The following is a 26,520-nucleotide window of genomic DNA, read 5'->3' on the forward strand; positions in this document are numbered from 1 at the left end:
AGGTATCCAGAATCACATTTGTCATAATCTTTGGTTCATGACAGGATCGTCCATGTGTGCCCCTCTTTTATTCATTCCTTGGTTAGGTTTTTTAACAACAATATAATACACAGAGACAAACCCACACCCAACACGGGAAGTAGAACATTGACTACCTGTGTGATTCTAGCCTTTCCATCCCTCTGCCTCCATCCTAGAGTAACCACTATCTTCACTTGACTTGTTTACTCCCTTGGTTTTCGTTTTTTGTTCTTTTTTTAACCTATGCATACTAAAAGATATATCAGGCCAGGCACAGTGGCTCACGCCTATAATCCCAAAACTTTGGGAGGCTGAGGCAGGCAGGTTGCTTGAGCCCAGGAGTTTGAGGCCAACCAGGGCAACATGGTAAAACCCCATCTCTACTAAAAATACAAAAATTAGCTGGGCGTGACTACACCTGTAGTCCCAGCTACTCGGGAGGCTGAGGTGAGAGGATCATCTGGACTCTGGGAGGTCAAGGCTGTAGTGGGCCATGATCACACCACTGTACTCCAACCTGGAAGACAGAGTGTGAGCCTCTTTCTCAAAAAATAAAAATAAAACATATATTGTTTAGTCGTAGTTTTAACTTTAAAAAATGTTATTGTATGTGATCATCCATATTGTTGCTTGTAGCTGTAGTGTATCCATTTCACTTCTACATAAGATTCCATTATTTTTTACCCTTTCTCCTTTTGAAAATTATTTGGGGTTTTGCTATCACAGACATATTGTTCACATGGTGTTCATTTGTAAGAGTTTATATTCCTAGAAGTGGAATTGCTGACTCATTGGATATATGAATGCTCAACTTGCCGAGATAATGCCCAACTATTTTCCAGAGTAGCTGTACCAATTTGTACTCCTACAGCAGAGAGCTTGTTGATCCGTGTCCTCTCCAACACTTGTCATTGTCAGACTTCCTGATTTTTATCATTTGAATGAATGGGAAGTGGTCTCATTATGAGCCTATTTTGCATTGTCCTGATCCCTGATCACAAATAAAGCTGAGTATTTCTTCGTATGGTTACTTGTCATACAAGTTATCCCTTACATGAATGCCTTTTCATGCCTTTTGCCTGTTTTTCAATTATGATACTTATACTTTGTGTGTTATTTTATCTTTTATAAACTCTTCTGTTCATATTATTTGTCTGCAAATATCCTTACCAAATTGATAGTTTATCGGGGTTTTTTTTTGCTTTTTGTTTTGTTTTGTTTTGTTTTGTTTTGTTTTGTTTTTTTGAGACAGAGTCTTGCTCTCTCTCCCAGGCTGGAATACAGTGGCACAATCTCGGCTCACTGCAACCTCCACCTCCTACAACCTCCACCTCCTACATTCAAGAGAGTCTCATGTCTCAGCCTCCCAAGTAGCTGGGATTACAAGCATGCACCACCACGCCCGGCTAATTTTTGTATTTTTAGCAGAGACGGAGTTTCACCATGTTGGCCAGGCTGGTCTCAAACGCCTAGCCTCAAGAGATCCACCCACCTCGGCCTCCCAAAGTGCTGGAATTACGGGTGTGAGCCACCATGCCTGGCCTAGTTTATCTTTTCTGTTATTAATTTTAATATCATCAAGTTTATTAATCCCTTCTTTTATGTTTATTACTTTTTGTGTCTTATTTTTAAAACTCTTTCCTCCCAGAAAGATGTTCACTTATATATTTTTAAGAGTTTTGTTTTTTTGATAGTTCAGCTCTTAGCCCACCTGGATTTTATGTATGTTGTGAAGCAAGGATCCAATTTCATATTTTTCATCTCGATGACTAATCTTACTAGATCCCTTTTTCATTTAGCCTCTCTGTTCCCTAGTGATCTGCCAGGACTTTATTGTTACATAGTGTACCTAAATTTTATATATGCCTAGAATGTTTCTGGTCTCTCTATTCTATTCCATTGTCAGTCTTTCTGTCCCTGTGCTCTGCATCTCTGAGGACACAGCTGCCTTTGTTACAGGTGATAGAGACGGATCCAGAGCCTGCTCACTCAGTACTAGAAGAAAACTACCAAGAACTGCAGCTTCAAATCAGTGCCAATGTGGATTTCGCTTCATACCACTGCCAAGCAAGAGATGTGCGCTTTAAGGAAACCTTGGTTTACCAAACCCGGGTGTTTGAGTGAGTCATCAAAAGTCTCATGACACTAGATGGAAAAGCTCTTTCATTCCATCATTCCCTCACTCACTCGTCAAACATCTATTATCTAGAACAGCATCTACTAGGCATCGTATTTGTGTAGCATGCACCAGAGTGTTGTCTTAGGTCCAGTGAAACATTCAGGCCTGCAGAGCTATTGAAATTCACACTTGAAATCAAGATATAGGCCAGGAAATGTAGTATACCAGGAGGGCAGCATCAGGCAATCCACTTTAGTGGGAACAGTCCTTGCAGCAGTCTACACAGCCACCCAGGATCTGTTCTTGTTGCCCATGCACCAAGTGATTACCCAGACAATATCCCCCCAAGAGGGTATAGGGTCTATCTAAGCTTAGAAGCCTGTGCCCAAAAGATTACCATTTCTCCTAACCACTCTGTAGATATGTCTTCTGGGGTCCCTGCAGAGAATATGCCCAGTTACAAGAGTCACTACACTCAGAGAACCCTGCAGCTATGACTTCCCTCTAGGTGGTCGTAGTTCCTCCCAGTGCACATATTATTTACTCATCAGAGGCCATTTTTAGTATAAACAATGTCACCTAATAATACAACTGACTTTCCTCCCTTATCAAGTTTTCAGGGGAACAGACCTAGAAAGCTATTTTAGAGTCAAATTCATCTTTGAGAAGAAGAAAAGGTTATGTTAACCCTTCACCCACACTCAGATGCAGGGACTCAAGGATGCCGTGGGCCCTGCCTTCAAAGAACTCCTAATCTGAGGGTGGCAGCCGGGGGACGGATAGAAACAGGAGAATTGTTCGTTACAGCATGGTGTCATGTGCATGGAGCAAAGGGGTATTTAAGGCAGATCAAGAGAGTCAAGGAAGGCTTCCTGGACAAGGTAGTTCCCCAGCTGAACTTTAGAGGACAGATAGGAGGTAGCCAAGTGAAGAAGTGAGAATGAAGGGTTCTCTCTAGGCAGAGAGAGCAACATGTGCAACATATACAAGGACAAAAACATAAGCCACTGACATTTGTACTGCATACAAATTAGTAATTAGCTCATTCAACTCTTCATGCATTTGTTGAATTTTAAATATCTTTGCAAATTATGATAGAACCAAAAGATAAATATCAGGAAGTGTGATCTTCTGCTGATGGTCATTTCACCGAAAGCAGGGGTCCGCAAACTGTGGCCTGTAGTCTGTTTCTGTAGATAGTTTTGCTGGCATGTGGCTATGCTCATTCATTTATGACCTGTCTGTGACTGCGTTCCCACTACAAAGGCAGAGCTGAGTCATTGCAAAGACCATATGGGACACAAAGCCAAAAAACTTACTATCTGACCCCTTACAAAAGTTTGCCAACCCCTAAACTAAGAACTCTTTTTATAAAAAGTACTCTGTGCCACTGAGATTTCTCCATGTTATAAAAATTATCGTTAGAATATACAAGTGCTCATAAATTTACAAAATAAACACAAGCCACTGTGGTCAAAGCACTTGATTTCAGGCATAACTGGAGAGTCTGTCTACCTGGAGTAGAGAGTGGGAATCTAATCTCTACATCCCACTGTAGACCTACTCCTCACCCAAACTCCTAACTCTTACTACTCCCCTACAACCAAGAAGGGCATGTGGATTTATTTCATCATCATTTTCTTGTACCAAGGCTTCATCTTTCTGCTGTTAACTGTGATCAAGTTTAATAGTGATTCCAGAAGAAAACTCTGCCTCCCTGTTCTTGTCTCTTTTTTTTTTTTTTTTTTTTTTTTTGCCGGAGTCTCGCTCTGTCACCCAGGCTGGAGTACGGTGGTGCGATCTCAGCTCACTGCAACCTCCACCTCCCGGGTTCAAGCAGTTCTCTTGCCCAGCCTCCCAAGTAGCTGGGACTTTAACTGAGCTAATTTTTGTATTTTTAGTAGAGTCGGGGTTTCACTATGTTGGCCAGGCTGGTCTCGAACTCCTGACCTCACGTGATCCACCCGCCTTGGCCTCCCAAAGTGCTGGGATTTCAGGCATGAGCCACCACGCCTGGCCCTGTTCTTGTCTTAAAGCAGGAAAATTTGAGGCAGGAAAAGCCTCTGCTGATTCAGAATTTGAGTTTGAAGTAACTAAAATTCAAATCTGTGCCTCAGTCAGGAAAGGGGTCACAGGCAGGGGTCAAATGGCTTCTGATCACAGGGACATTGTTTCTTTCTCTCTCTCTCTCTCTCTCTCTTTTTTTTTTTTTTTTTTTTTTTTTTTTGAGACAGAGTCTCACTCTGTGGCCCAGTGGCATGATCTTGGCTCACTACAACCTTCATCTCCTGGGTTCAGATGATTCTCGTGCCTCAGCCTCCTGAGTAGCTGAGTAGTTGGGACTGCAGGTGTGTGCCACTACACCTGGCTAATTTTTATATTTTTAGTAGAGATGGGGTTTCGCTGTGTTGGCCAGGCTGGTCTCAAATTCTTGGCCTCCAGTGAGCTGCCTACCTTGGCCTCCCAAAGTGCTGGGATTACAGGTGTGAGCCACCCCGCCCGGCCAGGGACATTGTTTCTGATGGGAGGTGATTCAGAAAGGAAGGTCTGTAGAATTTGTTCCTGGGGGAGGTGCTGTCATGTGAAATAGATTTTGTTTCCTCTCTCATGGACGTTTAGGATTACTGCGATGCATGCTGAGAGCTCATTGCACAGGGTGTTGGAAGAATGCAAAATGCTTTTAAGTGCTAAATATTTTTTATATTTGTACTTTTAATCACTATGTATATATTTTATTGTTCGAGTATATCATATGCATGATTTCTGATAAAATTACTTAAAATGTGCCTTTTAAAAAAGATTTAAGAAACAAAGTGACATGACTTCAAAAGGTTAAGTACAGTATAGATTATGTGCAGCCAGGACCAAAACCACCTACAGCACATTTCTCACATCTGCTCCCTGATCGATTTGCAGGTTTGACATGATTAATTCAGGACATGTGCAGCTGGAATTCAGCTGGGTCTCAGAAGATACCTCAAAGGTAGTCAGCTTTGCAAAACCAGATCACCAAGGTAAATTTAATGACAGGTAAAACCCAGGGCCTGGCCTGAGCCACCAGTTAGAAGAGCCTTGTTCATGGAGAGGCCAGCACTGCTCAGAGGGTCTCCTAAGTAGCTAAAGAAAAGCAAAGCAGAGACCTTGTGGTGTCTGCAGAGCCAAATGGACCTGAGGGACTCCAAAACTTACTTCCACCCTCCTGGAGTCTGGACTCTGTCCCTACACAAGGCCGACGTCCCATCTCAAGATAACTAGGAATCTTGTCTCTTAGGTCTTAACCTTGTGGGAGATTATAGATCCCTTGGAGAAACTGTTGAAAGTTATTAATCATTTTCCTGGGAAGATACACATGCATACCCAAGGTCTCAGTTGGTACATATGAAGCACTAGAAAAGGGCCCAACACTTGGTAGGCAAGTTGTTGTTGTTGCTGTTGTTGTTGTTGTTATTATTATTTCAACTTTGGAGATGCACAGACCTTTTGAATGGGCCCTTATCCATGAGTCCCCAGATTGTAAAGCCCTACTTTAGAACAGTGATTCTCCAAAAAATATGTTCACAGCCCATTATTCTGGGGCACAAACATCTTCTTGAACCACCCCCTTGAACCAAAAGGAAACGAATTTGAAAACCCTGTGGAATAAATAGAAACATTTTTCATGAGTCTCCTGTAAGCTATATGAGCAATTCCCTACCTCTAGTGCCCAAGGTGAAGTACAGCTGCTACAAAAGGTGAGTCCACCATATCCACAGAGGGCCCCTAAGGACCTGTGAGTGGGCTGCCTTCCACCTGCCTCTCGCTGCAAATGCAGAATATCGCCCACTCCCTGTGTGTCCCCAGGTTCACCTCAAAAAGATCAGCTTAGTCAGGGCACGATGCACACAGGCAGCACCCTGGACAGCGCCACGGACCACTGGACCGAGGGTTCCCCACAGCCCTTCTCTGTGGAGCCCTCCTCAGGAATCGTGCCCGTGGGGAAGACTCAGAAGTTCAAGGTGAAATTCTCCCCGTTGGACATTGGAGACTTCGAGAGCAACCTTTTCTGCCAGTAAGAAAATGTGCTTGCCACAACACCCTTCTTGGCAGGCACAAAGCTCTGTGGCTCTTACCCCCTCTTCTGTCCAACCGCTGCCACCATCCTTTCTGACCCTCGATCCCTGCACAGCCCCATATTATCCCTTTACCCTTTGGAAGGATCTAAAGGGTCCACCCTTTAGAGAACAAAGAGAATTTGGTCTTTGTCCTGCTCATCAACCTCTCCAGATGCTTCCCCTGCTTACTTTCCCCTTTCCAGTTGCATGGAGGATTCCGCTGAGCAACAGACTGGTGACAGCTAGGTGGGTTTCAGTCCTTGTGCAAGCATGAACTTGGGAAAGCTTTCTTGTACCTTCTCTGAGACTCAGTTTCCTCCTACAGAAAATGTAAATGTAATACCTACCTGGTGGGATTGTGGGGAAAGTTAAATGAGTTGATTCGGATGAAAAGCTCACAACAGTGCCTGGCACACAACAAGCACAACAGCCGTTAGGTGATGATGATGCTGGTGGTGGTGGTGGTCGTGGGGTTGGTGGACCTGGTACATAGCAGTGAGAGAAAAGCTAATCCAATGACATCTGACAATGAAAGTCCCTGATGTGGTACTTGCTCCCAGGAAAGCTTGAAGGAGTACAACCACTTTATAGAAAAATCCTGTGGGCTGTGGCCTAGGGTGGCAGAAACCTAAGTGAGCTGCCAGAGCCTCCTTGACCCCCTGCAGTCATACCACTGAGACCCCTCCCACACCTAGGCCACCTCAGCTTGGTCCTGGAGCTGAGCATCTGCTCATATCCAGTTCACCTTCTCTGAGGAGCTCAGGATATATTTTTAGGATTTCCAGGTCACTTTCCATATCCCACTAAATGCCTGTGAGAGAGACCAGAGGGTAAGACTGTGCTCATTTTGCAACAAGAATATTTTCTCAGCATTGATGGAGGAAATAACCTGCAGCCATACGTAGGTACACAGAAGGAGCCAAGTTCAGGCTGCTTATGCTCAGCCCACTCATGCATTCAAGGCACTGAGTGATGCTATTGACCAAGAGAGACCCAGCCTCTGCTCCCATAGAGCTCACATTCTAGCGGATATGATATTCATTTCCAACTAACTAAGAAAGCAACAACTGATGGCAAAATAAAACAAATAAAAATAATCTTATCCTCTCAGGATTCCCAACCTGCCACCTGGAGAGCAAGGTCCAGTCCTGGTAGCAAAAGGTCGGAGCACCTTGCCCATCTGCCATTTTGATCTGAAAGACTCAGACTACATCAGTGGCCATCAGCGCAGCCCAGAGCTCCGAGGGTCCAGTGGGGGAGCTCTAGATCCAAACACCCGGGTGATTGAGTTCATCACTGTGGGCATAGGAGGAAAGAATCTCCGGTGAGTTGCTTAGGTTTGCATTGATTGAATTCACGTCAGTCCTAAAGAACTTGAGAAGAATTCAGATAGATGAGCTAGACCTATTCCTATAAGCAGGCTTGATATCCTGGGGTTTGACCTGAGTTTTAGAGGTTTGACTTTAGAGAACCGTTCCATTAAGAAAGCTGAATTCTGTCTCCTTAGTTTTGCCACTGAGGAAAACATGGAAGGCACAAAAGTATAATCCCTTACCACCTCCTTAACCACAGAGGGTCATTGGCACAGTTGTGCCCTTGGCAGCACTGTTATTCCAAAGTCCAGAACCCTACCCTGACTGTGAATCACTAGAGGAGTGGAGTTTTCATTTCCACAGTAACAAAGTGCTCTGAACAGTTCTGCTTCCCAGATGGGGGACTGGGTTAGGCCCAGGTTCTAAGAAACATCTCTTAATCCTTAATCTTCTGTCCCACTCTCTTCTGTCAATTATCCCCACCCTGGCCAGGAACTTTACAATCCTAAACCCAACCAATAGCACCTACTCCTTCTCCTGGATCTCTGAAGAAATTGAAAGTCTCCAGAACCCTGCAGCATTCACATGCCTTACAGAGAAGGGCTTCATCCACCCTGAAAAGAAAGCCGAGGTATGTGCACATGAGAACCACTCAACCCAAGGCTTAGATCACTCTAGCCATTGCTGCGTAGAAAGTCTGCCATAGACAGTAAGTGGAATTAGGAAGAACTGCCTGAGGGTCTGTCAATCAATAAGTACTTAGTGAATGGCCGCCATATGCGCTGGGCAATCCTGATGACAAGACAGACCTGAGCTCTCTTGGGCTAGCCATGGAGAAGCAGAGAGCTCTAATATTTGCAATTTTTTAAAACAGAATATGTAAGCAGCAAAAGGTCACTGGACATCAATGCCTGGGGACCCTAGGACTCATACAGTAGCATAAAAAGTTATCTTTGTCAAAAGGACCAAAAATGGTAAAAGGAGTCTGATGTGTTTTTACTTGGTTAGGCCAAAGGGCAAAGTAGAGTGGAGCCATGTCCTGTGGCTTTGCCCTAAATGTTTACACAAATGATATGGGGCAGAATCAAAGAAATACAGACTTGCTGGCCAAAACAGGTCTGTGAGCCCCATGTCCAGCCAGTTGCAGAGAATCTTGAAGACAGACATAAATCTGTGAAACAAAAATTATGAATCCCAGTGCCCTCAGGAGAGTGACACAAATGAATAAAGTGGGCCAAGGAGACATTTGTGGGTAATATGGGGCACCAGGACCACTGGCCACAGGGCTTCTCTGGCAGATGACCACTTTGCAGACAAGGGAAGCCAAGGGGGCCAACTCACCCAAACTGTGGAAAAGACAAAATTCCAAATTTCTTTTTTCTTTTTTTTTTTTTTGAGACAGAGTGTCACTCTGTCCCCCAGGCTGGAGTGCAGTGGCGCAATCTTGGCTCACTGCAAGCTCTGCCTCCCGGGTTCACACCATTCTCTTGCCTTCGCCTCCTGAGTAGCTAGGACTACAGGCGCCCACCACCACGTCCGGCTAATTCTTTTGTATTTTTAGTAGAGACAGGGTTTCACCGTGTTAACCAGGATGGTCTTGATCTCCTGACCTCGTGATCCGCCCGTCTCGGCCTCCCAAAGTGCTGGGATTACAGCGTGAGCCACCATGCCTGGCCAAAATTCCAGATTTCTATGTGAAGCTCCCTATTTTATATGCTGGTAGCTGGTTCAATTTTTTTTTTTTTAACAATTCCCAAACCAAACAAAACGTATTTGTAGACTCTCCACCTGGTTTTGAACTCTGCATAATTTCAGTACCCAGGCCATCTAGTTAAATGTGATAAGGTCCAGGAGCTGGGCCCACCATGGACACAATCCTACCTGGATCATGGCCCCCACTTCAGCCCAGAAATGTTTCAAATGTGAGCTCAGTTCCAAGAGGCAAGTTCCAAAATCCATCATCCAAGGTCGTGCTGGTCTTTGAGTGACAGTCGTATCATTGAGGTGACACATCTCCAGAGCACCTGCCTGCATTGTTCTGGCAGTGGTATGGACCATGCATGTTGACCTGTGTGGTTCTTTTTTGGCCAAATGCCATTATTCTTTCATTCAGTCCTGATTGATTGATTGCAAAGAGACTCACTCAGGTTAGCTCAAAAAACAGACAGAGAGAACCAGGAGCAGCTTTTGAGGTTGGACTTTTCTCCTGGGACTGCCTGCTTCTCTCTTCCCATCTACTCCATTCTCTATCCACTGACCAGTTTCTTCACTGGTGATTGATTGATTGATTGATTGAGTCTTTAGTTGCTTTGTAATATCACTTAGCAAGTTGGTTATGGCATGCCATGGCCCAGCTCACCTGCATGGTACCTTTCACCATCAGCTCCACTGCCAGCTGGCCTGGCCACTCATTTTCTAATTCCAAACTTCCGAGAGAGAAATCTGGCTGGCCCATCTAATCATATTGTCTTTGGCTGTGTGCCCAGCTATTGACAAGTTTGGGGATTGTCTTTCCTTGGGATGCTTACCAACTCTTTGGTCCAGTCAGCTATGGTACAGCCATGCCATCCAAAGACCTGGCACAAAACACGACAGCTAAGCCAGCAGAGGCTGTGGATGGTGGAGACTCCCTTAGAAGGACATGTGGGCAGGGCAGATAGACATTGACGTTTCTGGTACAGCCACACCTACATACCCTTACATAGACTATAGAAAGGTAGCAATAACCTGGTAATATCAACCCCCATGACCTTCATGCTGACAGGTCTCCAGGGACACATGGAGTAAGCATAGAGAAGTGTCTCTCACCACTCTGTTCCAAATTGTCTTCTTAGATCGTGTTCCAGTTCACACCTTTCCATCTGGGCATCACTGAATCATCATGGACCTTCCTAATCCCTGAGCACAACATCACAGTCCCTTTCCTGCTGGTAGGCAAGACTACCGACCCTCTCATCTCTCTGAACAAGTCACACCTCAACTTCAGCTCTCTCCTCATTGGTAAGGCTGCCCTGCTGGTGTGTATTTAGAGTTGGCATGATCTGGGTAAGCTCATCGAGAGCTCCCGGAACAGCCTTGCATAAGAAACCTCTCCTGGTTCCTTCCAGAAGCATATCAGAGGGTCTCAATCAGTTTTTTAAAAGCCACAAAATATTTCTCTCTCAATCTAATTTCCACCAAGTATCTTTTAAACCGACAATTAATAGCTTAAGGAAATTTAGGAGCCTTGTTAAAGATCCTACTTGGCAGATTCCTTTAAAGCATGGGCTGACTGTTTATTTCTAGTGCCTCAAGTTGGCCCAGCCTTCTTGCATTTGCCCCCAGATTATGGGGGGTATCTGTCTGCTTCTTGGTCTGTGCTGCAGTGGTCAGATTTCTCTCTCATCCTTTCATGCATTTATTTGGTTCAACAAATATCACTGAGTCTGTGGAATGGCCTCGGTACTTTTCTGTGGACTGGGATTACACTAATGGATAAAGCCCAAAGTCCCTACCCTCCTGATGCTTACATTCTAGAATGTAATCTAAGAAACAGGCTACCAAAAGAAACATAAGTAAACTCTATACCATGTCAGATGGTAATAAGTGCTTTAGAGAAGAGGACAGCAGGGTAGGGAGAATAAGGAAGGTCAGGAGGCAGTGGGAAGGTGACATTTAAGCAGAGGCCTGAAAGAAACAAAGGAAGTAATTGTCATGTCCCTTATAACCCCATGTATCTTTCCCATACTTGTGACATCTTCGCTCCGTGTATAAAATATAACTAAAGCCAGAGGAATTTTTTTTTTTTTTTTTTGAGACGGAGTCTCGCTCTGTCGCCCAGGCTGGAGTGCAGTGGCCGGATCTCAGCTCACTGCAAGCTCCGCCTCCCGGGTTCCAGTCATTCTCCTGCCTCAGCCTCCCGAGTAGCTGGGACTACAGGCACCTGCCACCTCGCCCGGCTAGTTTTTTGTATTTTTTTTAGTAGAGACAGGGTTTCACCCTGTTAGCCAGGATGGTCTCGATCTCCTGACCTCGTGATCCGCCCGCCTCGGCCTCCCAAAGTGCTGGGATTACAGGCTTGAGCCACCGCGCCCGGCCGCCAGAGTATTTTTTAATAATATGTTAGATTTGGCCGGGCGCGGTGGCTCAAGCCTGTAATCTCAGCACTTTGGGAGGCCGAGACGGACGGATCACGAGGTCAGGAGATCGAGACCATCCTGGCTAACAAAATGAAACTCCGTCTCTACTAAAAAATACAAAAAAAATACTAGCCGGGCGAGGTGGCAGGCACCTGTAGTCCCAGCTACTCGGGAGGCTGAGGCAGGAGAATGGTGTAAACCTGGGAGGCGGAGCTTGCAGTAAGCTGAGATCCCGCCACTGCACCCCAGCCTGGGCGACAGAGCAAGATTCCATCTCAAAAAAAAATAGTAATAATAATAATAATAATACGTTAGATTTTTATTTATAAAATAATATTTTTATAGTAAATACACCAATGTGGTGTTGCATAAGAAAAAGTTTAATCTCTCTACATTCATCCTATCTCATCTTTCTCTTTCAACCCCAAAGGAAAGCAGTGTTAACAGCTGAATGTATATTTTACTGATACACATAAGTAGGTGGGAGGGGGAATTATGGCATTTATTAAGATTTTGAACAAATAAGCAATGTAGCATAAATATAACAACTGTAAGACAGAGTTTAATCCAGGAATTCAACAGTGGTACATTTGAATATAATCATTACATCAACAGATTAAAGAGGAACAACCATGTTATCATACTAATATACACTGAAAAGGCATTGCCAAAATTTAGCAGACATTCCCAACAAAAACTCTAATAGCAAAATGGACATTGATGGAAAAAAAGATTAACCAAAATCAAGAGGCAGATGTGATCCTGTAATAAATGACTAAAACTGCTTCAATTAAAATTAGGAATTAGGTAAGGGTGTTCATTATCACCATTATTATTGAACACTTGCTTAGAGACTTTAGCAAATATGACAAAACAAGAAAATAATTCGCATAAACATTGGGGAAAAAGGGAGAAAATCATCTTGTTTTGCTTTTGCTGATTATTTTATACACATAAAACCACAAGAGACTAGAGAAAAAGCAAAACAAACTACTAGACTCAACAGAATAATTTGGTAAGGTGGGTGGATGCAAGACAAATTTGCAAAAATAGTGACTTCTTTTTTAGTACTAGCACCTAGAAACAGAAAACCAAAGAAAACATCCACTTAATACTGGCAAAACCTATAAAATAGCTAAGGATAAATGTAACAAGACACACACAAGAAAAGACCTACATGAAGGAAACTAGCATATCTGATTAAAATCCGCCCCAAACGAGATCTGATCATTTGTTAGTTCTCCTAAAATTAAATGCAAATTTAATCAAGTTCCAATTAGAATCCCAACTAGGGTTGCCAGATAAAATACAGGATGCATAGTTAAATTTTAATTTCAAATAACAATAATTTTGAGTATGTCCAAATATTGCACAGGACGTATTTATACTAAAAAATTACTTGCTAAATCTGTTAACCAAAACCCAAAAGAATTGGAAGGGGAGAGAACTGGATAAAATGATTCTAAAGTTTATATGGGAAAATAAATGTGCTAATAATAGCCAAGAGGAAAGCAAAAGATGATAGTGAGAGAATATGTATTAGTCAGAGCCCTGGGCAGGAAACTCATGCCAATACCCAAGGTCTATTTTCAAAGAATTGGATGCAAGGATTATTTACAGATACATGGGCAATTAAGGGGGTCAGCCAAGGAGAGTGAAGCCCCCATTAACAAATTCAGGAAGGCATTACAATTATTGGGTCTAAAGGAGCAAGGGAAGAAAACTGTGTCACCAGAATCCCAAGAGAGCTGTGACCAGGGCAGAGGAGCCACTCAGCAGAAGCAGGCAGCTGATGAAGAAAGACGTGGAATCCCCGAAAGGAGGAAGGTGACTTGTAGAGGAAAAGGAAAGAAGTGAGGTAGACAAAGGCAGAAGAGGTTGGGGAATGTCTTCTAAATGTCTTGCCTGTGGAGCGGTGTCTGCTGAGAGACTCCAGCAGGCAGTCAGGAGGCCCCCACTGAGGGCTGGTGTTTCCTCCTCAGGCAGAGAAGCCAGGGAGACTGTGCAGATCATCAACAAGGAGGAGCAGGGGTTCGATTTTTCCTTCCAGGACAACTCCCGCTATTCTGAAGGTTTCAACAACAGCCTGCTTGTATGTCCCATGGAAGGCTGGATCCCACCACTGTCCAGGTAAACAAAAATGAAGGTCTCATTTTGTTTGCATCCTCCCAACATGTCCAGGTCCCCAAGTCTGCCAGTGCTTACAGTGCCCCGTTTATATGATTGCTTTCAACGCTAAGATTAGATCATAACAATTCCATCTCCATCCTACTTACTCCCTGATATCTGTTTTCCTGATGAATATGGAGCATTGAGAATTCTAAGCCCTTTATCTCAATATTTTCTCTTTGTATTCTTTTCCTTGCTATATTCACTGTATATGTGAATCTACAGTACAATATTCAGGCTTGCCTGGCAAATCTCTTTTTCAATTAAACTTTTAATTTTCAGGCCAGGCGTGGTGGCTTATGCCTATAATCCCAGCACTTTGGGAGGCTGAGGCAGATGAATCACTTGAGGTTAGGAGTTTGAGACCAGCCTGGCCAACATGGCAAAACCCCATTTCTATTAAAAATACAATAATTAAGGCTGAGGCAGGTGGATTATTTGAGGTCAGGAGTTCCAGACCAGCCTGGCCAACATGGTAAAACCCCGTCTCTACTAAAAATACCAAAATTAGCCAGGCGTGTTGGTGGGTGCCTGTAATCCCAGCTACTCTAGAGACTGAGGCAGGAGAATTGCTTGAACCCGGGAGTCATAGGTTGCAATGAGCTAAGATTGCGCCACTGCACTCTGGCCAGGGTGACAAGAGCGAAACTCCCTCTCAAAAAATAAATAAACAAATACAATAATTAGCCAGGTGTGGTGGCACACACCTGTAATCCCAGCTACTTGGGAAGCTGAGGCATGAGAATCACTTGAACCCAGGAGATACAGGTTGCAGTGAGCTGAGATTGCACCACTGCACTCCAGCCTGGGCAATGGAGTGAGACTCTGTCTCAAAAAATAATACAATTAAAAATTTGAAATAATTGTAAATTCACATGTAGTTGTAAGAAATAATACAAAGACTGCCGGGCGCAGTGGCTTATACCTGTAATCCCAGCACTTTGGGAGGCCAAGGTAGATGGATCACCTGAGGTCCGGAGTTCGAGACCAGCCTGGCCAACATGGTGAAACCCCATGTCTACTAAAAATACAAACATTAGCTGGGCGTGGTGGCCCACGCCTGTAATCCCAGCTACTCTGGAGGCTGAGGCAGGAGAATCGCTTGAACCTGGGAGGCAGAGGTTGCAGTGAGCCAAGATTACCTCACTGCACTCCAGAGCAAGACTTTGTCTCAAAAAAAAAAGAAAGAAAGAAAAAAAGAAAAATAATACAAAGATATCTCCGTACTGTTTACCAAATTTCTTCCAAGGGTGACATCTTGCAAAGCTTCAGTAAAATATCACAACCTAGTATTGACATTGACAGAGTCAAGACACAGAACAGATCCCTCACCACGAGGATTCCTCGTGTGACCCTTTTGTTGCCACACCCCTTTCCCTTCCCCCAAGCAACACCTCCTCACCCTCTGGAATCCAATACTTTCCTCTATGTCTATCATTTTTTCATTTCAGGAATGTTGTATTCACAGACACATACATTCCTTTTGTGATTGGCTTTTTTCACTCATAATTCTCTGGACATACATCTAGGTAGTTTTGAGAGTTTCTTCATTTTTGTGACTACCATTCCATAGTAGGGATGCACCACAGTTAGTTTAACTATTCACCCACTGGAGGACATCTGGATTGTTCCCAGTTTGGGCTGTTATGAATAAAGCTTCTATAAACTTTCATGTACAGATTTTTGTGTGTCTTCATGTCACTGGGGAAAATGAGCAAGAGTGCAATTAATGGACATATGATAAAGGCATGTTTCCAGAAAAAAAAGAAAAGAAAAGAAAAAACTGCCAAAATGCTTTACAGTCTGTCTGAACCATTTTACATTCCACCAGCTATCTCTGAATGTTCTAGAGTCTCTACAACATCACCAAAATTTGGTGTTGTCACAATTTTTTTGTTATTATTTTTAGATAGTGTCTCGCTCTGTTGCCCAGGCTGGAGTGCCGTGGTGTGATCTTGGCTCACTGCAACCCCCACCTCCCAGGTTCAAGCAATTATCTTGCCTCAGCCTCCCAAGTAGCTAGGACTATAGGCACGCACCACCATGGCCAGCTAATTTTTTTTGTATTTTTAGTAGAGACGGGGTTTCATCATGATAGCCAGGCTGGACTCAAGCTCCTGACCTCAAGTGATCCACCCGCCTTGGCTTCCTAAAGTGCTGGGATTACAGGAATGAGCCACCACACCCGGCAACAATTTTTTTTTTTTTTTTTTTTTTTTTTTTTTTTTTTTGAGACGGAGTCTTGCTCTGTATCCCGGGCTGGACTGCAGTGGCCGGGTCTCAGCTCACTGCAAGCTCCGCCTCCCGGGTTTACGCCATTCTCCTGCCTCAGCCTCCGGAGTAGCTGGGACTACAGGCGCCCACCACCTCGCCCGGCTAGTTTTTTGTATTTTTAGTAGAGACGGGGTTTCACTGTGTTAGCCAGGATGGTCTTGATCTCCTGACCTCGTGATCCGCCCGTCTCGGCCTCCCAAAGTGCTGGGATTATAGGCTTGAGCCACCGCGCCCGGCCAACAATTTTTTATTTTAGCTTTCCTAATAGGTGTGTAGTGATATCTCATTGTAGTTTCAATTAGTATTTCCTAATGACTAATAATGTTGGGCATCTTTACATGTGCTTATTTTCCATATGCCTGTTGTCAGGCCTGAGGGCCTCATCCATCATTGTCAAGGGGAGTACTAACCTTCTCTCCTTTCATATAACACATATGTGCTTATTTTCCTTCTATGGATCCTCCTCAGTGAAATGTCTCCTCATGTCTCTTGCCAGTTTCCTGCTCAGCCTATTTGTTTTTTATTGTTGAGTTTTGAGAGTTCTTTACGTGTTTAGGTAGTGCTCCCTTGGCAGATACATGGTCTGCAAATATTTTCTCCCAATCTGTAGTTTGTCTTTTCCTCTTCTTAACAAGGTCATTCACAAAGCAAAACCTTTTATTCTTGATGAAGTCCAAATTATCTATTTGTCCTTTTATGGACTGTCCTTTTAGTGTTTGTTCTGTATCTCTGAATAGCCCTAGATTCAGAAAATGTCCTTCCATTATTTTTTCCATAAATTGCATGGCTTTAAATTTCAGGTTGTAACCCCTATTTTATTAACTTATAAGGTATGAGACTTCAGTCAAAGCTTTGTGGGTTTTTTTCAACTTTTATTTTAGATTCAAGGGGTATGTATACAGGTTTTCTACTGGATTTACTGTATAGGTTTGGGGCACACATGGTCCCATCACCCAGGTACTGAGCTTAGTACCCAATCATTAGTTTTTCAACTCTTGCCTCCCTTCCTCCCCTCCCCCTAATAATCCCCAGCTTTTATTGTTGCCGTCTTTATATCCATGCATACCTGATGTTTACCTCCAACTTATAAATAAGAACATGAGGTATTTGGTTTTCTGTTCCTATGTTAATTTGCTTAGGATAATGGCCTCCAGCTGCGTCCATGTTGCAGCAAAGAATGACCTCATTCTTTTTGTGGCTGTGTAGTATTCTACGGTGTATATGTACCACATTTTCTTTATCCACTTGACAGTTGATGGGCTAGATTGAGTCCATGTCTTTGCTATTGTGAATAGTGCTGCAATGACCATGAGAGTGCATGTGTCTTTTTGGTAGAATGACTTTGCGTTTTTTGGTTTTTTGGTTTTGTTTTGTTTTTTGTAATGAGATTGCTGTGTTGAATGATAGTTCTGTTTTAAGTTCTTAGAGAAATCTCCAAACTGCTTTCCACAGTGGCAGAAAGATTTTAAATTCCCACCAATAGTGTATAAGCATTCCCTTTTCTGCAGCCTTGCCAGGATCTGTTGTTTTTTACTTCTTAATCGTAGCCATTCTGACTGGTATGAGATGTTATCTCATTGTGGTTTTGACTTGCATTTCTCTGATGATTAGTAATGTGAAGCATTTCTTTATATGTTTGTTGGCCACTTTTCTGTTTCCTTTTGAGAAGTGTCTATTCATGTCTTTTGCCCATTTTTTAATGGGGTTACTTGTTTTTTGCTTGTTCAATTGTTTAAGTTCTTTAGAGACTGTGGATGTTAGACCTGTGTCAGATGCATAGTTTCCGAATAATTCCTCCCATTCTGTAGGTTGCATTTTTTTTCTCTGTTTATGGTTTCTTTTTCTATGCAGAAACTTTCTTCCTTTCTTTTTTTTTTTTTTTTTTTTTTGTGGGATTAATTGGGTCCCACTTGTCAATTTTTGTTTTTATTGCAAGTGCTTTTGAAGACTCAGTCATAAATTCTTTCCCAAGGCTGATGTCTACAATGGTGTTTCCTAGGTTTTCTTCTAGTATTCTTACAGTTTGAGGTCTTACATCTAAATCTTTGATCCATCTTGAGTTAATATTTGTATATAGTGAAAAATAAGGGTCCTATTTTATTCTTCTGGCTTATGGCTAGCCAGCTATCCCAGCATCATTTATTGAACAGGGAATCCTTTCCTCGTTGCTTATTTTTGTTGACTTTTTCAAAGATCAGATGATTGTAGGTGTGTAGCTTTATTTCTAGGATCTCTATCTTTTTCCATTGGTTTGTGTGAGTGTTTTTATGCTAATACCATGCTGTTTTTTTGGCCGGGCGCGGTGGCTCAAGCCTGTAATCCCAGCACTTTGGGAGGCCGAGGCGGGCGGATCACGAGGTCAGGAGATCGAGACCATCCTGGCTAATACGGTGAAACCCCGTCTCTACTAAAAATACAAAAAAAAAAAAACTAGCCGGGCAAGGTGGCGGGCGCCTGTAGTCCCAGCTACTCCGGAGGCTGAGGCAGGAGAATGGCGTAAACCCGGGAGGCGGAGCTTGCAGTGAGCTGAGATCTGGCCACTGCACTCCAGCCCGGGCTACAAAGCAAGACTCCGTCTCAAAAAAAAAAATAAATCAATAACTATAGCCACAAATCTTAAAATCTCATCATAATTTCGAGTTATGTTTCCTTTTCCTCATAATGAATCTGCTAATTCAGTAGATTCATATTTTTTAAGGTTTTAACAAATTGGCCTAGTCAGGTAATCTGCTGTTTTGTTCCCCAACCAGGTTCCCAATTGATATTTTCTTCACACCAAAGCAGGAAGGAGATGTAAACTTTAATTTGATCTGCAATGTGAAAAAGAAAGTCCACCCTCTGACATTAAATGTCAAGGCCGAGGGCTACACTATGAATGCAGAGATAAAGTGCAAGGACAGGACAGGCTCCATCACTCTGCTGACTCCCAACCAGACTAACATTGTCAACTTCTATGAGGTAAAGGTGTAAGAAAACCTTGCTATCTATCTCAGCTTCCATTCTGACTGGGGAAAGTAGTAAAAATGAATATGAGCTGAGTCTTTCTGCTTCAAATGCCAGAGAGATCAGGAAAACAGAAACACTCCAAGAGCAACTCTATCCCCAGAATGTATGTAGATATGATGTGAATGCTTTTCTAACTTTATTTTCAGGGGGGTGGAGAGATGGTGGGGAGGGGAAATAGTGCTTGTGTTAAACATACAGGAACTAGCTGTATTTGACTACCAACAAAGGTCTAAGAACTAAATTGCCACTTTCTCTATGAGATATTGAGAGAACCCCAACACTTAGTAGCTCTTGCTAGAATATCTGACTCCATTAAGCTAAAGATAGTCAAATCACCATCGTCATCTGCCATCCTTATTTCCCAAAGGATATTTTTCATCAACATGTTACAAATGCTGACCCCAGACAAAGGAACTATGGTTTGCATTCCCTGCTCTGTTCTCTGTCTCCTAGGTGGAGTTAAATGAATGTGTCCAGTGTGAATTCAACTTTATCAACACTGGAAAGTTCACCTTCAGCTTCCAGGCAGAGCTGTGTGGCTCCAAAGCCTTGCTGCAGTACTTGGAATTTTCACCCATCAACAGCACTGTGGATGTAGGGCAGAGTGTACATGCCACCCTGTCTTTTCAACCATTAAACAAGTGTGTCTTGACAGACCTGGAACTCAGAATCAAGGTGAGTCCATTTAACATTGTCCAAACTCCAAAAGTACTCTCAGCATGCTGCCTTGGCAGGTTAATTCTCCTGTGTGTTCTTTATCTTCTCCATGTGCCCAGAAGCTCCTAGAGGGTAGCTGTGTTGGACACAGCCTCATAATGTCTAGTACAAAGCCTTCATCAGTGGTTAGGTGGCTGGGGAGTAAGTGTGGATTGAAAAGCAATTATATTGCAATACATTCACCCATTAAAATAAATATTAGTGATAGGCGGGGCAGGAAAAGAATGTGTACAACATTTTCTAAGATGAATTATTGAATGAAAAGGAAAAAAAACAAAGAATGGTGATGGCATCAGGAATGGCAGAGAAGGACATCCAAAATGCTGCTCTTCAACAGCAATGAGACCACTGGAAAAAATTTTCGAAGTCAACTTTTTCAGAACTCTGAAAATTAATGATAGGCTTTCAACAATTCTAGGAGTACTTACTCAAGAAAAATGGCTGAATACCCATAAAGACAGAGAGTTTTGTGGTATTTTGATTTGCCCTATTCTCTCCCTCCTCCCTCATCCCAGCTCTGCAGTGACCTTGAAAACCAACAATTTGGCAATCAAAGTGAAAGTCAGCAGTCAATCAGATCCTGGAGGAGGTAGAACAGATTGGAACTCCCCAAAAGTGGCCATTCTAAAAGAATTGTCACTATTTGACCTGTCTAGAAGTTCCATGGAAACCCCACTCACAGGGATAGCTTTTATTTGACCTGACTCCAGGCTTGCTCAAAAACAATCAGTTGTAATTGGTTAATACCACAGCTGACTGAGGGAGCATTGACCTTAGGGGTAAACAAGAAGTTCATTGAAAAATTTAAAAGGAGAGGCTGGGAAGAAGATATTCATGGGGGGCTCTGAAAAGCTTCAGCATATTCCCTGGAATCTAGACAGCCACGCATGTATAAGATGTGTGTACCTCCAGGCTGTGTTACTGCTCAGGAGAGACCTGAGAAGGCCCTAAGCTCTTACCTCTGACTAACCTTTAGGTCCCGGGAAAGATAAAGCAGAGTTGGCAACTGCCTGCCTGAGTGTCAAAGGCATGTCCTGCCACACACAGCCCCTCAGCAAAAGCTGTTCCAGGCATTTAAGGAAATGGTTCCAGGCATTTAAGGAAATCTCTGTTCAATCATAAGCTGACCACTAAACTAACTGAGCAGAAACTTTATTGGCCATGCATAAGTAAGAATATAGACTTTACTGAAAAAGTTACTAAACAAACTAAGAGTTACAACAGTAACCAACCCTGGGGGAGGGGTGATCTGATTTTCAGAGTTGCCACATTTATTTTTTTAAACCTCCAGTTTCCAACTAAAAAAATATGAGCCATGAAAAGAAATAAGAAAATATAACTCATATACAGGGAAAAAAGCAAAAAAGCAAAAAAATTATCTCTGAGTGAGCCCAGATGTTGGACTTAATAGACAAATACTTGAAATCATCTACTTAAAATATGTTCAAAGAACTATAGGACACCATGTATAGATAACTAAAGCAAAGTATGAGAACAATGTCTCACCAAATAGAGAATATCAATAAAGATATAGAAATTATAAAAATATACATTTTGGAGTTGAAAAACATAATAGCTGAAATGAAAAATTCGCAACAGGAGCTCAATAGCAGATTTCTTATGGCAAAAGAAAGAATCAGCTGTGGCAGATGGGATAAAATTGTTGAAAAGAAAAAGAAAAAATCAGCAAACTTGAAGATGGAGCAATTGAGATTATCCAATGTGAAGAACAAAAAGAAAAAAGAATGAAGAAAAATGAACAGAAATTCAGAGTCCCATAAGAGATTATCAAGCATAGCAATATACATGTAATGGGAATCTCAGAAGGAGAGAAGAGAGAAAATAAGAGAAAGACTATGTCAATAAATAACACCCTAAAACTTCCCAAATTTAATGAAATCAATTAAATATCCTGAAAGTTCAATAAATTCCAAGCAGGATAAACTCCAAAAAATCCATACCTAGACACATCATTACCAAACTGTTGAAAGACAAAGACAGATCATCTGGAAGGCAGAAGGATTAACAGCTGGTTTCTCATTAGAAACTTTGGAGGCCTGAAGACAGTGTGATGACATATTCAATGTGCTGAAAGAAAAAAAATTATCAACAAAGAATTTTATATCTAGTAAAACTATTTCTAAATAGTTCCCATTATTCTGCCAATTTGGGGGAACTAAACCAGGACACTCTCAGATAAATAAAATCTGAAAGAATTCATCACTAGCAGACTGGCCTATAAGAAATAATAAAGGGAATCCTTCAGACTGAAATGAAAAGACACTAAAGGATAACTCAAATTTACATGAAGAAATATAGAGCATCAGTAAAGGTAACTGCATAGATTATATAAAATCAGTATAAATGTATTTTTTATTTATAACTTTTTCTTTCTGATTTAAAAGACAATTGCATATAGCAATAACTATAAATCTGTATTAGTGGGCCTAATGTAAAGATGCAATTTGTGTGGTAATAGCACAAAGAAAGAGGAAGTAACAGATCTATATAAGAGCAAAGTTTTGCCTATTATTGAAATTAAGTTGTTATTAACTCAAACTAGATTGTTATAAATGTAGATGTTAATTGTAATCTTCCTTGCAACGACTAATACGACAACTCAAAAGAATATAGTAAAACAAATGACAAGGGAACTTAAATGGTACACTAGAAAATATCTATTTAACACAAAAGAAGGCAGTAATGGAGGAATAGAAGAATAAAAAAGACATAATTGGCTAGTAATTTTTTAAAAAAGATATAAGATATATAGAAAGCAAATAGAAAAAAGACATAAATTTTACCTTGTCAGTAATTACATTAAATTTAAATGAGTTAAACTCTTCAATAAAAAGATAAAAATTGGCAGAATAATGGGAAAAATCATGATCCAACTATGTGCTGTCTATAAAAGACTCACTTTGGATTCAAAGACACAAATAGATTTAAAGTAAAAGGATAGAAAAATAAATATCCTTTATTTAAATAACCAACAAGAGCTAGAGTACCTATGCCAATGTCAAACAAAATAGACTTACAGACAAAAACTATTCTTAGAGATAAATAAAGACATTTTATAATGATCAAAAATTATTCCTAGAGATAAATAATTTTATAATGATAAAAGGATCACTCCATCAAGAAATCATAGCAATTATAAACATGCAAGTAACAACAGAGTCCCAAAATACATGAAACAAAACAGACAGAATTGAAGGAAGAAATAAACAATTCAACAATCATAGTTGGAGATTTCAATACCTAGTTTTAAACAATGGATATAACTAGACAGAAGGTCAGCAAGGAAATAAGACGACTTGAACAGCACTATGAAAGCTCTAGGCCTACCAGACATATACAGAACATTTCATCTAACAACAGGAGAATAGACATTCTTTTCAAGTGAACTTGGAACATTGTCCAGGATTGGCCAGATATTAGATCATAAAACATACCTCAAAAAATTAAAAGGATTGAAATCATGCAAAGTATGTTCTTCAACCACAATGGAAAGAAATTTGGGATGCCCAGCCTAACACATCATCCTTATCAAATCCTCAGGAAGAAGGTGATTGATAGAAAGATGGGGGTAAAACCACTAGAACCTGTCTTCATCTGTTTTGTGCTTCTATAACAGAATACCTGAGACTGGGTAATTTATGATGAATAGAAATGTTTAGGCTCACGGTTCTGGACCCTGGGAAGTCCAATATCAAGTTGCCAGCATCTGGTGAGGGCCTTATGGCTGCATCGTAACGTGGCAGATGGCATCACATGATGAAAGGGCAATGGTTGGGGGAAGAAAGTTCGGGGGTAGGGCAGGAGGAAGAGAGAGAGAGGAAGAGAGAGAGAGAGCAAGAAGGAGTGAACTTATTCCTGCCATAGCAAACCCACTCCTACGGTGATGGCAGAAGTCCATTCATGAGGGCGAGCCCTCATGACCAATCACTTCTTAAAGGTCCCACTTCCCAATACCATCACAATGGCAACTAAATTTCAGCATGAGTTTTGGAGGAGACAAACGTTCAAGCCATGAAAAATTCCAAGGTGTGTCACTGGCCATTGAGAGTTCAGGAAGCTCCACTGGAACTCAGCAGCAAAGTCACAGCCATCTTCTCTGAGAAAAGCCCAGTTTGTGACTTCAGAAGGGACCTATTCCTTTTGAGAACTTTTTCAGAACTTACATTTCTTGGAGCAAACAGAAATATAACATGTTACAAGATCTTTCTACTCTGGTTGGCAGAAGAGTTGAAGGTGATAAATTTACATCCTTTTCATTGAATCAGCCACAAAATGTAAACACTTTAAAAGCCTTGGACATTTACCTATGTAACAAACCTGCATATCCTGCACACGTACCCCTGAACTTAAAAGTTGAAAGAAAAGAAAAAAAAAATAAAAGCTTTGAATAAGAAAATGTTTTTAAATTTATAAAGTTGTTTATGATAGCTTGTACCAATGACTGCTGACTTATTCTAATAATGTTTAAAATGAATGTTTATTCTAATAATGTTTATTCTAATGATGCTTAGAATGAATAATAGATAATTTATTTGGAATCAATTATCAATTTGTGAAAATTCACATTGTAAGGAGTTTGTGAAGAGCAAATTAAGTTCATGTACCAATGAGTCACATATTACCTTGTGATTGAGAGTCCAGATGATGACCTGTGCTCTTTCCATCTTTCCACTCTTTTGTCCTTGGCATATTAGCCTTGTTCTCCTTCTTGTCATCTCCTGGTCACAAGATGACCATTTTACCTGACGTCCTATGTGTGCGTTCCAGAGTGAAAAGAAAGGGGAAGAGCGTGAAGGCAAAGAACTTCCCCAGCAAGGCTTTGCCTCTTTATTCAAGATAGAACACCCTCTTGTCCTCTTCTGTTTACATCTCAATGACTGGAACTATGTCTGATGGCCATCCTGAGCTTTAAAGGAAGGTGTAAAATGAAGCATTTGCACCTAGGCACATTGGCATCCCAGAGTCCTGCTAGGAAGGAAGCCATGGGGAGTGGATGTTGGTAGTAACTAGCAGTGCCTGGTATGCCCCTGGACCTTCAAGCTGAATCACTGCTGCAAGAGCAAAGTGGGAGGCAATGTAGGACCTGATTACAGAGGAACTTTTCTTCAATACACAAACTTCTAACCTACTAAATCAGAATCTCTGAATGGCACCCTGAGACCTGTATTTGTTAAAGCACCAACTGCTTTCCAGCTTAACCTGAGGACTTAAGAGCCCTCACCTCCTACTTCTTCTAATTATGATCCCCCTGCCATTTCCTCCCCACAGATCAGCCATGGTCCAACATTTGTGTGCAGCATTTCAGGCTGTGCTGTGAGCCCGGCTATCCATTTCTCCTTCACCAGCTACAACTTTGGGACCTGCTTTATCTATCAAGCTGGGATGCCCCCATACAAACAAACCCTGGTAATTACCAACAAGGAAGAAACACCTATGAGGTAAGCAGGCTTCCCAGAGCCTCCAGATGATTCTGCAGCTGCTTGTGGGCCCTACAGACTCCACACAGGTGAAGCCCTGCCAAGACAAAAAAAAAAAAAAAAAATGATTATGTGAAAGAGTCAAACATAAGTGGCTATGAATCCTGGGTCCCTGTCCCCACAAGTAACACTAATACTTGGATAGCCATGAGCTACCCTGCTAAATAAAAATCCTCTTTGTGAAGTACGTAGAGCAATTCCAAATGACCTAATGAGAGCTTTTATGACTTCCATTTATTTTCTCATGTGATAGACTTGGAAACTGAGGTTTGAAGAGTTAAAAGGTAAATTTCTCTGGCCAGTGGCTTTGCAGTAAATAACAGACCTGTACTGAGCCTAAGCTTTCTGATTCAAATCCAGCCTCTCGGCACCATCCCTGTGTGGGATGTTCTAGTCCAAGGTTCTGGGCCCTGTTCAAGACCTAATGAGATAGAATCTCCAAGAGCTGGCCCAAAGACCTGTGTTTACTCAAATCTGTCTATCAGTACTTTAGAGAATTTCCATAATGATGAAAATGTTGTATTATTGCATTGTCGAATATGGTGGCCTATAGCTGAATGTGGCTTCAGAGCACTTAAAATGTGGCTAGCAGAACTAAAGAACTGATTTTTTATTTTATTTTAATTAATGTTAATTTTAATAACCACAAGTGTCTAGTGGCCACCATATTAGATAGCACAGATCTAAGTTCAAATTTTAACTCTTCCCTAGTTGTGTGATCTTGGGCAAATTTTTAAAACTCTCTGTGCCTCTGTCTACTTGCCTGAAGTGGTAGTCATAATAATACTGTCTATGACCGGGTGCAGTGGCTCATGCCTGTCATCCCAGCACTTTGGGAGGCCAAGGCGGACGGATCACGAGGTCAGGAGACTGAGACCATCCTAGCTAACACAGTGAAACCCCGTCTCTACTAAAAATACAAAAAATTAGCTGGGCATGGTGGCGGGCGCCTGTAGTCCCAGCTACTCAGGAGGCTGAGGCAGGAGAATGGCGTGAACCCAGGAGGCGGAGCTTGCAGTGAGCCAAGATCATGCCACTGCACTCCAGCCTGGGCGACACAGCGAGACTCCGTCTCAAAAAAATAATAATAATAATACCGTCTGTATAAGACTATTAGGTTGATGAAATTAGTTCACCTAGGAACAGTGCTTAGAACACTGCCTGGAACATAAGAAATGCCCAATTATCGTTAGT

At 41.9% G+C, this 26,520-nt stretch overlaps 1 protein-coding gene and 1 pseudogene across 1 annotated transcript in view; one reads left to right on the forward strand and one right to left on the reverse strand.

Moving 5' to 3' along the window:
* Positions 1 to 26,520, forward strand: part of HYDIN (HYDIN axonemal central pair apparatus protein) — a 480,054-nt gene that overhangs the window by 418,099 nt on the left and 35,435 nt on the right. The window contains exons 69-78 of the mRNA XM_007993708.3: positions 1,981 to 2,141; positions 5,057 to 5,154; positions 5,981 to 6,188; positions 7,343 to 7,555; positions 8,037 to 8,175; positions 10,379 to 10,544; positions 13,645 to 13,792; positions 18,856 to 19,063; positions 19,565 to 19,786; positions 25,118 to 25,287. Of these exons, the coding sequence (XP_007991899.3) occupies positions 1,981 to 2,141; positions 5,057 to 5,154; positions 5,981 to 6,188; positions 7,343 to 7,555; positions 8,037 to 8,175; positions 10,379 to 10,544; positions 13,645 to 13,792; positions 18,856 to 19,063; positions 19,565 to 19,786; positions 25,118 to 25,287 (1,733 nt within the window). The remainder of the gene's footprint in view (positions 1 to 1,980; positions 2,142 to 5,056; positions 5,155 to 5,980; positions 6,189 to 7,342; positions 7,556 to 8,036; positions 8,176 to 10,378; positions 10,545 to 13,644; positions 13,793 to 18,855; positions 19,064 to 19,564; positions 19,787 to 25,117; positions 25,288 to 26,520) is intronic.
* Positions 16,423 to 16,537, reverse strand: LOC119627773 (U6atac minor spliceosomal RNA; annotated as a pseudogene).

This window comes from Chlorocebus sabaeus, chromosome 5, assembly GCF_047675955.1.
Source record: "Chlorocebus sabaeus isolate Y175 chromosome 5, mChlSab1.0.hap1, whole genome shotgun sequence".
In the NCBI taxonomy this organism is placed as follows: domain Eukaryota; kingdom Metazoa; phylum Chordata; class Mammalia; order Primates; family Cercopithecidae; genus Chlorocebus; species Chlorocebus sabaeus.